At 41.0% G+C, this 16810-nt stretch overlaps 1 protein-coding gene across 3 annotated transcripts; it reads left to right on the top strand.

The window, feature by feature from the left end:
* Window positions 1-1552: 1552 nt before the first annotated feature.
* On the top strand, window positions 1553-16725 carry LOC124059540 (tripartite motif-containing protein 3-like). 3 transcript variants are annotated; one of them, XM_046389627.1, is made up of 13 exons: window positions 1553-1706; window positions 9476-9648; window positions 10289-10529; window positions 10755-10906; window positions 11034-11214; window positions 11308-12037; window positions 12325-12428; window positions 12522-12689; window positions 12790-12958; window positions 13508-13567; window positions 13813-13883; window positions 14373-14513; window positions 14615-16725. In XM_046389627.1, exons 2-13 carry the CDS (start codon window positions 9503-9505, stop codon window positions 14765-14767), a joined length of 2316 nt encoding a protein of 771 aa, XP_046245583.1. In that variant the 5' UTR covers window positions 1553-1706; window positions 9476-9502; the 3' UTR covers window positions 14768-16725. The 3 variants fall into 3 exon arrangements, with proteins under 3 accessions (XP_046245583.1, XP_046245585.1, XP_046245584.1); XM_046389628.1 differs by lacking the exon at window positions 1553-1706 and adding an exon at window positions 7216-7985; XM_046389629.1 differs by lacking the exon at window positions 13508-13567.
* The last annotated feature ends 85 nt before the right edge of the window (window positions 16726-16810 follow it).

Raw genomic sequence — 16810 nt, 5'->3', positions numbered from 1 at the left:
AAAGGGTCCCAGGATGGAAGTCCTGTTGTTGAGGAGTCACTCTCAGGGTGATCTAATGTCTCCTTGATTCACCCGTGTGATGGGCTGCTGCTGAGGTACGTGATTGTTGCATTCGCCATTATTCGCCATGTAACACCTTGCCGCTCATGTTAAGAAAGCATATAGAAGACTTGGTCTTCTCATGTGTGCTATCTAAAATAACTGACAATGTAGTGAAACCAAGAATGTAATGAATGTTATTTATATAATTACATTAGTGAGTTGGCTGTCTGTCTGTTTGTTTTATTAGGTGTGGAAACTGATTTAAATAGGCAATACAATAATATGGAGTGACAGCCATGAAAAAAATCTCTTTTAACAAGGGGTAGCCTATTAAATAATAGCAAATTTGGCATAACGATGTTGTAAGCATTAGGACATACAAATGTACAATGAAATTGAAATTGGTTTCTTCCATCATCAGTGCATTAACAAACCTTCTAGTTTAACTGTATCAGTCTCAACAGTGTGAGCTACTTACAGTATGTATTGTGTGACCTGCTCTCTGCTGCTGCTGCTGCTGCTGCTGCTGCCAGACTGCAGCGGCCATCTTAACTGAACTACGATGGAAGCAGTCTCCATGGCAACTCCACGTTGCAGACTAAAACCCAGAGATGACTGTGTTCACCCCAAGCCCCACCCCCAACAAACGTCTGCACCACCACAGCAGCCATACACAGTGCATCCACTTAACAATACAGTGCCATTTTTATTTCATTCATTCTTCCTCTCATTAGTTTTATCTATAGCACCTACTGACCCACCCACAGTCCCCTTACAACTAAACCTTCAGAACCGTGTTTGATTCACTGAGTTTAACTTGAGAATATTGCTTTGTCCTTTAAGTGTCCCTTTCTTGAATCTTTAAAATATATATGATTACATATTCCATGAGATTTATCAAGTGACCCCACCCCAACCCTGATACCACCAACTGACTCCACCCAAATAGCTCTATCGTCAATACCAGAACAAGAGGGACTCCCCTGCTAATTGCACACACACCATCTCTCTGCCTTCACCCATATCCTGTCACTTCTCTGTCATCATAGAATCTTCATAGTAATTTGCAGTTTGTTTACAGTTAAAAAGTCAAGAAGCTCGGACCTCATGAGGCAAGAACAAAGAGAGTATACCATGAAGTGTGTTGTTAAACTGTCATAGAGTTTAGTCACTGAAAGGCATTTGGTTTCAGAGTTAGGATAATGCCTAAGTGTTATTTTCAGTGTTCCTTTTGTCTCTATACTCCAATAACTATTTGCACCCTTAATTTAAGGCTTAAAGGTTAAGCTGCATCCTTTGTCCTTTTAGGGGAACTGGGCGGTATCTAAGGAAGCCAAACCCCTTTGCACCAGACAGACTGTATCCCTCAGTCAGTTCCTGAGATTTCAACACTTTTGCATAATCCCTGCCCCCTCCATATGCTATTGGACTCTTCAACTCCTCCCATCTGCCATCTGACCAATGCTGCATGTAAGCCACTCCCCTAATCTCCTCCTTTCCCTTCTCCTCTTCCTTACTGTCCCCTTCTTCCCAGACAGACCCTGCCCTTTCCTTTCTGTCGCCCGGTCTGTGGATTTGTTGTAGTGGATTGGGACACTGACAATGGGAATCATTCTCCATGGCCTGCAATGCTGACACTCCACTCCCTCCTGCTGGGAATTCATGTGAGTACAATCTAGTCTTTCACTTCTTTCTGTGGTATCGTATTTCTGCTTTCTCATCTTGTTTGTGCTATTATGTTGAGTCCTAAATTATACAATAACTGGGATGAGAGCAGATGAATAATTGATTACCCCATCCTATCCATCATCTGTGCATTGGTGATTCACAGAGGAATTGTACTTATTAACCATGAAGTCTTCTCTGTTGTGATACATTCTCGTTCTTTATTATCAATCATGAAATACATAAAGCCTTGTGTAAGAGCAACTGTTGCACTAAAACTCCCTGCTGCCCTGATTCTTTATTGCTTCCTCAACCAGCCCACACACTTCTCCATTTTAGTGCCTCGGCGGCCCTGGCTGCCTGCTCTGTAGCAGGTGGGCATCTCTGCTGCAGTCTTAGGGCTGGGCTCTGTAGTCAAGCATACGTCCACTTATGTTTAGAGGATTAACAATATTCCGTTGGTTTTCTGATCTGAATTTGTAGGGAGTATATTGCTGGGAAGCTATGTGAGCCACATATGTATCAGTGTGGTGTTTCCTTATGTCATTCTCTGAGTCCTTGGTTGCATTGTACTGCAGCAACAGCAACAGTCAATGCATCATTTTCATAATGCTGGGCCTAGACTGCGAGCAGATGGCTGAGCGGTTCCCTATTGATTGGTCTTTAGTTCTTTAAGATGGCTCATCTTTGTGTAACATATCAAAAGTCACATGAGGATGATGAGTACAGCTGATGGGAATGTTTGGCTGGTTTTGTTCTGCTGGCTGCCTGCACTGGGTCACAGGGAGGTTGCAGACAGTCCTGGATGCTGTGCCTGAGGGCAGATACTTAGCAGTGGTTATGTGTGTGTCTTGGGTCTCCAGGGTTTCGTTCAGTTTGTGTACATGGGGTCGGTCTTAGACTCTCAGATTATGTGTTGTCTAGACAGACAGCAGACAGAGCTGTGTAAGAGAACTGTGTTACAAACAGGAGTGCGATGCTGACCATACAAATACACTCTGAATTGTTTCAGTATGTCTTTGTAAATGTTCAATTGAAGTGTAGGCTACCATGAACAAAGTTCAAATTGTAACTTAAAAGTGACTAGATGCAACATTTGAATACAGACAGGTGGCAGTAATGAAGAAATTGTTGGACCCTACTTGTCAAAATCAATTCACTCTGAAACCATGCCAAAAAGAGAAGATAGACCGATTGATGAATAGAATGACAGATTGATTAATCAGGGTAGTTTGACCCTTGTCCTTCATTCTCAGTGATTTAATGACTCTGATCTCTAGGTTACATCACCCTCAGCTGAATTAGGCCTTTAACAGTAACTTTCACAGGGGTTATTATTACATTCTGTGCACTGACATCAAATTGTACAAATTGAATATTATTGAATTCAGTATGAGTTAAAATAATTTGTTTAGGTTTGACTGAATAAATTTCAAACATGTTGTCTCATTAAGATGATTTGATAGGGTACATAATTTTTGCTCTTTATACCTTTATTTATCCTTAATCTTGATTACTTGCCTTCATAAGGTCTGAAGAAAAATCTGAATTTCTCAGTTTTCTCTCAGTTCAATAAATTCCTAACTGAAAAATGTCGCACACAATAAAGTAATGATACAATGCTTCCAGGAAAAGGAAATTACAACCATTTGTAAAGGTTAAATTTTACCCTGTTAAACACATTTTGGTCTGAAGCTTAATGACTAAAAGATAAGTCAGGCAACATAAATCTCTGTCCAGTGTCACAATTTCCACACACTTGTTTTTGAGTTTTTCGAGTTAGAAGGGTTAGTGGAGGCCGCTCACCACTAATGGGGTATGTTTATTCAAGCTAAACATTTGTGTTGCTCAGCACATCATCTTCACAGGACAACGGGTACAAGGCATCATGTGACCATCCCAACCACAGCATAAGATGCTACAGTCACTCTGTAGCTTTTGCTGCAAGTGGATAAAGGTTGCAGGAATGAGCCTGTGGTTGTGCACTGATAGAACTTTTGTTAAATCTGCAGTGCATGTTGTTCCTGCAGACACACTGCCTGCATGCCGCATTGTCTTCTGCTAGCCTTTGTGATAGTGGACTTTGAGGGAGAGACACAGATGTCTCCTGACTCTTTTCGTGTCCGTCTCCTCTGACTTCTGTGCTTGACATGATGTGGTCACTTTCGCTCATTTTCTCTTATTAGCTGTCAGCCCTTATCAGTCTAATGTCTGCAGACAAAAGCAGATGAAATAAATGAAGTATAATAGCTAGTTGCACTGTACAGTTAGGGTCATTGTCTTTTGTTTTTCACTGTTACTAACCTGGTCTGCATACTTTAGTTAGGCATTTGTTATGTATGAAAATAAATTTCTCTGTACTTGGGCAGCCATTAATTATAAATACAAACATTGATCCCAGTTATGGAAAAGATGAGCTCCATGAAAACAGTAGAACGTGTCATTATGTCTTATGCTGACTTGGTTGCTCTTTGAATTCTTTGTCTGCATACTGTTTAACTTTAATTAGGTGGAAATCACTGTCCACTGACAGAGACTGATGCATTGAGACAGGTTCCTTCATCTGATGCAGTGAAGTGTAAGGGGAGCTTGTTAGTTCGAGGTTTGTGTGTTGTATGAATAATAATTGATGAGTCATTATAGAGCCAGACACCCCTCGCTGTCCCCACAACAGGTCCTTGAACACCCTCCAAAATGCATATGTACTTTCAGAAATGTTTCTTGATGTCTTGTTCTCAGATTTCGCTGCATCATCTGTGTTGTTCTAAACAGTTGGATTGTTTATTTCTAATGCATGTGGGACAATGAAATCAGTCTTGCTTAACCTACATCCGAATTAGATGACATTAATTTATAGTTTTATTTACTACTTCAGTCAGTTACATTTCAAACAAATGAGCTACTTACAGCAATGAAGGTGATATTTTACATTTTTACTTTCTTCTCTTTTCTGATTTTCTCTCCCAGTCAAACACACATGTTTTCTTAACAGATGACAAAGTGTATGATGCATTTACTCAGAATGAGATCTATCGTTGTTCTGTTCAGACTGAGTATACACAGGAATAATTACCACATGATGACACAAGCACAGAGTCACAGCAGTAGATGGAAACATAAACTACAGTCTATATTTAAACACAATCCTACCAGCACATCGTTGAGGGCCAAAGCTTCCTACTTCAGGTCACTGAAAGTTTTTGTTTACCAGTCAAGCACACAAATGACTGCTGAAATAAACTGTTGCGAGATTCTTTAGTCCAAAGTCTTTCCCCTCTGCTGTGACAAAGCAGATATCACTTGGGAGTAACAGAATTACACTGACTTATCCAAATAGTGATGCATATACTGTAATCCAGCACAGGTACAGCAAAGTTAATAGTAAAAAGTTAATTCTGAAACACAAACACAGAAAGAAAAGGTGGATGCCTCTTATTCAAACAGGGGAAGAGGAAGAGGGGGAGGATTATGACCCTTGGAGTGCAAACATCCTGGAATCCTAAAGGGTTACAGCTATGGAACGATAGTAACAGTGTACAAATTACAGCCTGCTGAAAGGACCAGTTTCTCATTTATCAGTTCATTTATCAGTTGTCATTGGAGCCATCACAGTTATATGGCTCTAATAGACATACGTGTAACAGTGGAACACAGTTGATTGCTTTTAACTTCAGGTTGATTATTTCAACTTGAATTTACATGTACATCTGCAGTATCATAATATGTGGAAATACCAGAATGTATCCTTCATGCTAGAAAATATTCTCCAGTCAAGATAATCCACAGATTCTATGAGCAGTTCTCATCAAGAATTTTCCAAATCTTGTTCTGAGCATTTATATTTATTTTTATTCCTTAAATAAACCAGAAGTAAGGAGTAAATTACTGTAAATGAGTCACATTTGCTACTTTGAGAGTAGCTGGACTTACTTGTCTTTCCACAGAATCTTATCTAATAAGTTTCATAAATAATAATAAAAAAATAATAATAATGATAAAATAAACGCTGGGAGAGAGAGAGAGAGAGAGAGAGGGGTAGAATATTCTTCAAATCACTCATCACTTTAGTCTTTCTGGAAAATTTTAAGTGCAACAAAGATGCCTTTCTTTTATTCATTTCACTTTACAAAGCAGTGAAATGCACTGGACTAGTAGACATGAGTCATTACTTTTTTTATTATGGAGGACAGAAAAGCCTCAGAGTGATAATTTGCAGAAAGCATGGCAGTTCTCGAGTCCAAGTACCCAGCTCACAAGTACAAAAACAGGCAGCGTGTTATGGGAGAGGTGAAGAGCAGGACATTGCTAAGCTGCATGCACTCATGAAGCAGATGAAATTCAAGCCGATTAACCTGAGAGCTTTGTTTTCTCTGAATGTGAGCTCATGTTTCTGAAGTCTAATTAAACCATTCACATTAGATGTCCATGTCTTCAGGAGAAAAGTGTTAAGCTCACAGGCGACTTAACATTAGTATGGAATATGTCCTTGCAGTGTAGTTTGTGGACAAGCATTGACTGTCACTGCTTCACTGGTGTTACTGTAACAGCATTTGAGTTCTGACCAAGTTTATGCACATTCATGTGAGGCGTGTCTTTAATTCCAGTTTGAGTTGACTGGGCGTGATGGTGTCATCACAGTCTGAGAGACACTGTAATCCAGCTGGCAGACAGGGCCTGACCCCGCAGGAGGACATTAAGCCACTTAACTGAAATGCAGGGTGAGAGTGGCAGAGAGAGATGCTTTGCAGTCAAACAGCTGAATTTACAAGCAATATTCACATTTGGGTGGATTTTGTGCAGGCGTCGTGTTTCACTGTGACAGATACAGGACAGAGAGAACACAGTGGCAAACTTCATTTGGATAAATTACCTCATCTGTATTCAGCTTCGGTGAAGAAGCCTCGAAGAGGGTCAGTCACATGCTACTTTACACACTACAGTGCACCGGAGCTGTGGGCTTCTAGTCTGTACTGTCACTGCTGACACTATTACTGTATGTCTAATTTTTCTATCAGAGCTATTTTTAAAATCTCTGATGGATCCTTGGATAGCTGTTCTTTTGAGATTTACCAATCTTAAGAAGATTTTACGATATTCTATGTACTGTATCTGGGAATAACTAAACCCTTTACAGCTTTGCAACAAAGTCTAAATATACCGATGGTATATTTAACCATCGGCATGGATTTAGTTGACATTTTTTGTCTTTTCTGTTCTGTTCTGCAACTACCCAGAGCTGCTGTCTGTTTTTAAAGAAAGATCCTCTTTCTGTGGTGAGAGTGGGAGGAACTGAGAGCTGAGGAGAGCTTCTGAGAGAGAGTGGACAGGCAGGGAGGAAGGGAAGGGACGGTTCGGGGGGGAGGCATTTGAGAGGGGCGGAGCCTGAGGGCTTTGGCTCCTCAACCTTCCTCCTGATGTCACCGTTCAGCTGCTGCAATTCATGGGAAGGGAAGACAGCCCAGGAAGGGGAGGGCTTTTCAGAGAAGACAAGGGGAGGTGGGCAAAGATGGTCGGGGAAGGGCTGGTTGTGTGGACAGTGAAAGGGCTCGGCAGAGCTCCTTAGTCAGTAGGCCTTGTAATCACTTGGCAAGGAGCAACAATGGGGCCTGCATGCTTGAGAAAATCCCCATCTGCAAGACGTCTGTGGCTGAGATCAGGCCTGCTGATGCTATGAGTGTGTTTATGTGGTTGAGACAGAGAGAGAGAGAGAAAGGAGAAAGAAGAGACAATAGATAGAAGGAAAAAGAGATGAAGGGAGGGTAAGCGATGTGGGGCGGTGAGCTGTGAGCAGAGCTGGAATGCCATTGTTAGAGTTCACTGCTCTGTGCTTAAGAGAGGGACAGCTGCTTCTGAGGCCTTCTTGCTCATGTGAGACAGGCTGCTGAGTTCACTGTGAATTTTCCCTCCATCTCCTGACAGAAAGACAGACAGACAGGTGGGGCTTGAACTCAGCCAGCTGGGAGTCAAGGGAAGGAACTAGGAGGAATTTAGGGAGTGGCATTTTAAAGCTTCCTCTTTACTCTCTTTACTCTTCAAGAAAAGGGGCCTAGCTATATTTGTCAAGGTGCCGTTCAGAGCAGCTTATTTTTTTGTGTGTGGTCATGTGTAGGCCTGACAGTTAGCCCCATCTCATGTCAGACTGAGAGAAAGAGAACAGTTCTATAAATGCAACCTCAAAAGAGACATAACAAACCCTGTTGTTGGAACAGTGGTTAAAAGATGAAGCAAGACTGAGGAATAGTACAGTCATGGGGCTGTGATGCATCATGAGGTGATGGGTGAGTTGACATTGCATTCTGGCTGATTGTGTTGTTTTGGGATTAATTACCTCTCGACTGTGGCTCTTAACTGGAATATTAACAAGTGAGTTAGGCAACGTTTAAACAATCAATGATTTTTAAAGTCCACACTGGACTTTTAAAAAGGAGAGTGACTTCCATTGATATTGTACTTGGTTTTAAATCAGTCATATCTCACTCATCCAAATGGATGTTCTCTCTTATGAAGTAATGGAGAGCACTGTCCGCTTAAAAATAAGAGAAAGAATAAAACAACAACAATGAGAAATAAATGAGAAAGCCATGCATTCCAGTTTTCAGGGACTGACTTTTACAACTGGATATATTTGCTTTTTGTTTGAGACAATGAACTGTCTTTACAGGAGTAGTTACTGCAATTCAAGATGTCAGAGATCTTTATGCCAACAGTGACATACAGATTCGCACTTTGAATTTTAATGTAAGTAGGGCGCTCCCTGTCTAACTTCCACTTATGTATAATGAAACTAAAAAGAGTGAGAGCTTTCATTCCAGAAACACAGTGTAGACTCAAAGGTTTTTAGAGGATGGCACATGACCGATGCGGTTAATGACAACAACATGCAGCAAATGAAATGAAGTGAAAATACAGGAAGCAAGAAGTTAATGACACATTCTCTACAGTATTCTGTATTGTGTCAGTTCCCTCATAAAAGGTGTCTCAGAAGACAGAGGACATCTGGGGAAAAGTTAAACACGAAGCTTAATAGCTTAACGGCTAAATTTAACAGAAATACTTAGTGTCACAATACAAATACGGATTGCAAGCAGTGTTTACTGAATTATTGTTCATATTAAAGCAGTGTGTCTCTGTTTTTGGTTTTCATGTAATCCTTCATGTGCTTATGTGCAAAGTGACAGATGTACAACATGTCACTGAGATAATCTTTCCAGTGACCCAGTGATACAGTTTCATGTTAGAGTAATTCCAGTCTGAACCAGAGAGCCAGCAGGGATCTGGTCATCTTGAATTCAGCAAATATTATGGAATAAAACAGAGGACACCAAGTTTAATTGTACTGCATTGTAATTGTAGCATATTTATATTTATACGCCATTACCACATTACACACACCACCCTAAGCACAGATTTATCAGCTCCTACACCATGTAGTTGTCACGGCTGAGAGTTTGTGTCCTGCGGTGTTAATCACATGTATTCATTTTTCTTCAACTGCTTTAGCTTGATTAGGATTTTCACTTATAAAGTGAAACAACCTCTGGCTATGTGGGTGTTCATCCTACTGACACAGTTTAATAAGGGAGAGGGAGCATAAAATGCCAGCAGATAGACTTGGATGAGGTTTTATAATGCTAACAGCATCATGACTCATTTCTTCCGTTGCTCATGCTGAGAGCAAGCGAATACACCCTCCTCCTCCTTCTTTTCCTCCTCCTCCTGAATGTTTCCTTTCTTGACCTTTCTGCTGTTTCTTCCACCCTGTGTGCAGGTTAAGCGGTCTCCTTACCCCCTTTGAATGTCCGTCACCATGGCTAAGCGTGAGACCGGCAGCACCAGCCCTGTGGTCAGGCAGATAGACAAGCAGTTCCTGGTCTGCAGCATTTGTTTGGACCATTATCACAACCCCAAGGTCTTGCCATGCCTGCACACCTTTTGTGAAAAGTAAGATGTGAATCAATCTCTTAAACATTGTTTGTCCAGCGTCTTTCATACAATACAGTTCAAAGTACTTTACAGGTGACTGACCTGACTGATTAATGAGATTAATTTGACAGTAGAAAGATAAACAGTAACCCTACCCTAACCCTAACAGTGGGAGATGATTAGAGGGAAAAATTGAAGGACAAGGCAGCTTTTAATCATTTTACTACAAGATCAACTAGAATTTATGTTGTCATTAAGAATACAGTAAGATGCATAAATAGTTTAGTGCATTATAACTTTTTGTATTTCTTCTGCCTGTTCTAAGGTCTTTAACTGGTATACATTAAAGGGATGTTTAAAGAAATTCGAGATTATGTATAATGGCCCCAAATCACACCCCTTATGGCAGCTCATTGTGGCTTCTGCATGATGTAATCCACCAACCAGCTTGGCCACAAGAGAACAGACAGCAGTCTTTATGGCATGACAAGGCTGGCAGTAAGCACTGATTTCCACAGCTCTGTTGCTCCCACACAGGACAGACAGTAATTATATAAATAATTTGGTGCCCAGTAAATCTGTAAGGCCAAAAATAAAAGTTTTGCTGGCTGTGGAATGGACCCTCTAATTAATTTCTCTCTATCTTGTCTTCATGTAGATGTCTACAGAACTACATCCCTCCCCAGTCTCTGACACTGTCCTGCCCAGTTTGCAGACAGACCTCTATCCTGCCAGAGAAGGGTGTGGCAGCCTTGCAAAACAACTTCTTCATCACAAACCTAATGGAGGTGTTACAGCGAGACCCAGAGTGCAGCCGACCTGAGGCCTGTAATGTTCTTGAGTCAGCCAGTGCAGCTACAGCCTGTCAGCCCCTCTCTTGCCCCAACCATGAGGGCAAGGTAAGCTAAAACAAGAAGGAGGGCATCATTTGCATTATAGGAGGTCAGATCTTTCAGAGATTGACCACAAGTTCATAACAACGCTGTGCATTGTCACCAACCTTAATATTAAAATATATAAAAAATATATTTATACTATATATAATATAGCAAATTTACCCACATGAAATGATGTTATCTCATCTCTCAAATATGTTGTCTCATGCCCCACTGCACCATCTGCAGGTGATGGAGTTTTACTGCGAGTCATGTGAAACAGCCATGTGTCTGGATTGTACAGAAGGAGAACACAGGGAACATGTGACAGTTCCCCTGAGGGATGTGCTGGAACAGCACAAGTCGGCGCTCAAAAATCAGCTGGATGCTTTGCGCAACAGGTACAATTTTCAGTGCGGTAATTCATAATGTATTATGTGACTGGAAGATCTTCGAAGTATTGGAAACATGGAGTGCGGTAATTTGAAAGTTTTAATCTGTGTTTATCCTCTTTCTTTCTTCTGGCAGACTACCTCAGCTTACGGCTGCCATTGAGCTTGTGAATGAGATTTCCAAGCAGCTTACAGAGCGGAAAAATGAGGCAGTGACTGATATCAGTAACACATTTGACGAGCTGGAGAAGGCCTTACACCAGCGGAAGACCGCTCTCATTACTGAGGTGGAAAACATCTGCAACACCAAGCAGAAGGTCAGAGGTCTTTTTGATTTTTTCTTTTTTTAATTTAACTTTTTAGTTCAAGCACCACTGACTGTCAGCCTCTGTCTCTTTGAACATTCTTAGGTGCTTCAAGCCCAGCTAACATCTTTGCTCCAGGGCAAAGAGAACATTCAAAGCAGCTGCAACTTCACGGAGCAGGCTCTGAGCCATGGCAGTGCCACTGAGGTTCTGTTGGTCCAGAAACAGATGGGTGAGCGGGTCAGTGCCCTGGCACGACACAGCTTTCCTGAGCATCCCCACGAAAATGGACATCTGGAATGCCAAGTGGAGACAGATGGACTAAGGCGCTCCATCCAGAACCTGGGAGTCCTTATCACAACAGGGGCTGTAGGCCATACTAGTGTTGCCACTGGTGAAGGCCTGCGACATGCGCTGGTTGGCCAGCACACTACTATCACAGTCACTACTAAAGACAAGGATGGAGAACTAGTGAAGACTGGTAATGCTGCTCTGAGGGCGGAAATTGTCTCTGCGGATGGAGTGTGCACTGAAGCGGAGGTGGTGGACAACAAGAATGGCACCTATGAGGTTGGATATACGATCCGCTCAGAGGGAGAATTCACCTTCTCTTTGCTGCTGTATGAACAGCCTGTGAGGGGAAGTCCGTTCCGTCTGCGTGCTGTCAAGCCGTCAGATGTCCTGCAATCGCCAGACGATGTGAAGAGAAGAGTGAAGTCTCCGAGTGGAGGAGGAGGTCATGTTCGACAGAAGGCTGTGCGCAGGCCCTCCAGCATGTACAGCACCACCAAGAAAAAGGAAAACCCAATAGAGGATGAGTTGATCTACAGAGTGGGTGGGTGAACATCTGGCTTGTTCTGCTGTTTATTATGGGAACGATTGGCTGAGGTGCATGATCTTTTCCTAGGGCACACAATCAGTCCAATCTCTGGATAATTTCAGTACCTAATGAAGCACAGTATTAGACCCCTTTTGTGGCACAAAATTGATTTCTCTGTTAAAGCACCAACTAAAAACCAAACATATCAAGAGATATTCCAAGTGAAGTACAGCAGAACTAATGTACATTATGCTTACACATGCCTTGTGCTGAAGCAGCCTGATGTCTTGTTGATATGACAGGAACAAGAGGGCGAGATAAAGGAGAATTCACTAACCTGCAAGGCATCTCAGCCTCTAGTAACGGGAGGATTGTTGTGGCAGATAGCAACAACCAGTGTATACAGGTCAGTTTCTGTCATTCTCCTGAGCTACAATAAAATCTAATGAATTTTTCAGTCGTTTAGGTTTTGGACCAACTGGGTTTTCTCTTCATTTAGGTATTCTCAAATGACGGACAGTTTAAAATGAGGTTTGGTGTCAGAGGTCGTTCACCAGGGCAGCTGCAGCGCCCCACAGGGGTCACAGTGGACATGAATGGCGACATAATTGTAGCTGACTACGACAACAGATGGATTAGCATCTTCTCCCCGGATGGCAAGTTCAAGGTGAATGGTCTCAGCCAGGAAAATAAAATAAAAACAATTTTCACTTCACAAATTTAAAATGTTCCACTGAATGACCAAACTTCCTTTCTGGCTGTCACAGAACAAAATCGGCGCCGGAAGATTGATGGGACCCAAAGGTGTGGCTGTGGATAAGAATGGACATATCATCACAGTAGATAATAAGGCCTGCTGTGTCTTCATCTTCCAGTCAAATGGGAAACTGGTGACAAAGTTTGGAGCCAGAGGAACATCAGACAGACACTTTGCAGGTACTGTCTAATAGTACAAGTGCCTATGATCATTTCATTAATTATGTCTCTCAAAAGGATGACAAAATGCATGCTGAACAATGCTTCATGCTTCAGGTCATGCGGATGGGCCAGATTTACAATTTTATTTATTACTCGAATGTTTATTTGTACAAATCTCATTTATTTAGTGAACAGCATGTTTCTACACACCCTTTTATTTTAGAGTCTGTAAGCATGTATAGCAGCAGCTGCTTGTTTGATTATAGACATCAGTGCACAGTTAATGATTCTTTATTGTTGCTTTGATAATCTTGCACTGTAAAGTACAAGATGGAGCTGTAAAGAGGCAAACATTTGTAAAGCACACTAATGCATGGGAAAAATGTGATGATAGTCTTCCTGTCTTTGCCTCTCACTCACTCAGAATTACTGTTAATAGAACGTCCCTGCCTCTCTTGAATCCCACTTTAATAAGGCTTCAGTTGTTGCACAAACTGCAGTATTTCAGCTGAAACTCACCTGCCCTTTCAATTTTATTTCTCACGTGGACCTTTTCTTTTCTTTTAGAAAAGAGTGGTGCAAACATTGCACTGGAGCAAAAGCTTAGTAAATCTGGCCCTGTTTTCAGTAAGTAATTACTTCCTGTGAATGTGAACTAAGAAAACAAATCTCTGTTCTTTTTACATGTTGATGCATCAGCTCTGTCATGTCACACGTATTGTCCCACGTCATCTCTCTTTGTGACCACTGTGTGTGTGTGTTTTTTTTTTTCAAAGTCTAAATATAGTGTGGAGCTTCCTCCCATATGTTTCAAAGCAGAGGATGACTCATCTTTCCTCTCTTTCCTTTTCTGTCTCCTCTGATGCTTCCAGGTCCTCACTTTGTGGCCGTAAATAACAAAAATGAAATTGTGGTAACAGACTTTCACAACCATTCAGTCAAGGTATGATTTGTTGCGAGGATGTGTGTACATGCTTTACTGTAGTAAAACTTGCATTGGTAGTTTTGTGAATAAATCAGTTACTGGGAAAATATTCATATTTGAATCAATTTAACCTGCCAAAGTGACAGCAAACCTCTCCCTCAGTTTCTTTGCTTTGTAGTGTCTATGTTTGATAATGCCATTCCTGCCATTTTCTATTTTTTTTCAGCAATGGTGGTGCCATTCTCTTTCATAGGAAAAATATAAAACAATAAAAATAAACAAAAATTTTAAATCCCACACTTTCAATAGTACAAGAGTAAGCGGAATCATTCAAACTTTAGAAAACAAATTAAAAAGTTGTGTGTTTTACCTGGTTGATTGGCTTGGTTCTTTTAGATACTTTTGTCATTGTGCTTTGTATCCTGTTTTTCTTAGCAGCAGTTTTTATTTTGTGTGAAAGCAGAGTGTCATTCTCCCTCTCTCCTTCCTGTTTAATCTTTTCTGCAGGTGTACAATGCAGATGGGGAGTTTCTGTTTAAATTTGGCTCCCATGGCGAAGGGAACGGCCAGTTCAATGCTCCAACAGGCGTGGCTGTGGATGCCAATGGAAATATCATTGTTGCTGACTGGGGCAACAGTCGGATCCAGGTTAGCTTGATAAAACTGCTTCTCAGTGAATGCAGACAACAACACTGTAAGTACATCCTTTACTCATTCCACATTTTCATCTGTGCTATGTGGCCAAACAGGTGTTCGACAGCTCAGGGTCCTTCCTGTCCTACATCAACACATCAGCAGACCCCCTGTATGGCCCTCAAGGCCTGGCCCTCACGTCTGATGGTCATGTGGCGGTGGCCGACTCTGGGAACCACTGCTTCAAGGTCTACCGCTACCTGCAGTAGACACCTGAGACAGCCATCTTCACCACTGCAAGCACTGACAACGACACAACTAATGTATTCCACAGGGTGCACCTTCCAATACAGCCTTTTAATGTGCACATCAGCTGATCTCCTGGATATAATGAAGTGTCTGAACCCGAGTTTACCCTTTTATGATGTGTATTGAAAGTTGTTTTAAAGTGGGGCAATGTAGCATCCTGGGACAAGTCATGGACATAAAGCTATGGACTGGTTTTAGAGCCTATTGATGGTGTTATTACCTGTGAGACCAGAAAGGGTAGGAGATAAATTGAAGTATTTAATGAGCCATAACTTGTCCAAATGCATGAAGTTTTATTTTATCTTAATGCTTAGGCAACAGCACAGTGTACCCATCAGTTGCTTTTCTCATGAACTAGTTAATGCTTACAGTGAACTGAACAGTGCTAAGCTTCTCCAGCAATGAAATGTAAAATTTCTCATTTACTGACAGAACATAAAAATGTCACCACCATCTGTGCATTGATTTGCTGTATGTACTGTATATACATAAATGTATATTGTGTATATTAGATCACTCCGTATGTATTTGCTATGATTTTGAAACACACAGCTGTTTGGCTATTCAAAGAGCAGCAGTCAAGGATTCCAGGATTTCAAGAATGTGTGTATGGCAGCTGTTATAAAGTGTGCTTTTTAAACATACCCAGCACATGCTTAAAAGAAGAAGAGTGTCATATTTATTGGGAATGTAAGCAGCACAATAACCATTTTTGTTAATATCTGTTGTTTTAAAGGGAAAATCAAAAATTAAAAAGCTAATTTATTTTATTTTATACACTAGCTCAGCATTTACAAATTATTTTTCTAAAGTGATGTGCTTCCTTTGTTTTTACTTTGTCCCTTTTCTCCTAAAATGAAATTTCACCTTAAAGCAGAATTCAGTATTCCCTCACATCGGGAAGATTTTGATTAGTGTTTCCAATGCTTCTTTGTTTTCATCTGGGATGCCATCATAAAAAGTTATCTTAGTTTATTTGTTTAGAATTAATGTCTCAAGATATGGGATCACAGAATGATTGTATTCATTTGAGTGCTAACAGTTACAAACCAGAAATAATACACATATCTCAGGAAAACCACCCAAATTAATCACCATGTCAGTGAAACAACTTTAATTTTTATTCCTTTGATGGTATCAGATTTTTAGGGAGGCTTTGGGAGCTTTGTGAGAAAACTGTTAACTGTGCATCAATATGAATCCAAGATCATGGAAATTATTGGGATGAAATATGAATTCTGTTTTATAGTGTTGTTTTTGTTTGTTTGTTTGTTTGTTTTGTTTTGTTTTTTTTGGCTTTTACATAGGAAACAGTTACAAAATCATTAAATGATAATTTATTAGATGACTTTTGCCAGCAGACTCACCCACGCTTTAGAATACACATGCCTATGATACGTGTCATAAGCTATCAAGCATAAGGCTGCTAGATATGAGTTTCTGCCTGCACTACATCAAGCCATGAGTCCCAAGGAAAAACCTTTACCCGCAGAGCTGGTGCTGCTCTTCCTCCCCCTAGTGTTCATTCTGTGTAATGTCAAGAAAACCTGGTGCCACAGTGGAAGAGACCAGGTGCAGGAAAAAGGCAACTTCCATGTCTGACATAATTACTCACAGCATTGTGCTAAAAACCCCAACATAAACATTCACTCTACCCAGTGTAGAAATTCTCTGAGCAACAGGATGTGACCTGATTTCACCACCTAAGTCATCCAGGAAGCTGCTGTTTTTCATGCACTTGATCTGTTGTTTGACTTGTTGCCAAACAGGAGCCCAGACGTCTTTAAAGCGTCAAAGGGCTTACCGTTTCGACATGTGTCTGAAGCATTTTACTCTACACTGTTTGTGTCACACCAATACAAACTATTTTGTTTTCTCTATGAATATGCACTGGTAATAAAAGCACATGGTTTACTGAGTTATTGTATATCTGTATCTGACTCGCACTGAGATGGATGATATCTGTTCATGAATTTGCACATTAAATGTAATCACTGGATGAT

This window comes from Scatophagus argus, chromosome 5 (genome assembly GCF_020382885.2).
Source record: "Scatophagus argus isolate fScaArg1 chromosome 5, fScaArg1.pri, whole genome shotgun sequence".
Taxonomy (NCBI): Eukaryota; Metazoa; Chordata; class Actinopteri; family Scatophagidae; genus Scatophagus; species Scatophagus argus.
The sequence above is the reverse complement of the archived record's forward strand: the minus strand, read 5'-3'. Positions and strand labels throughout refer to the sequence as shown.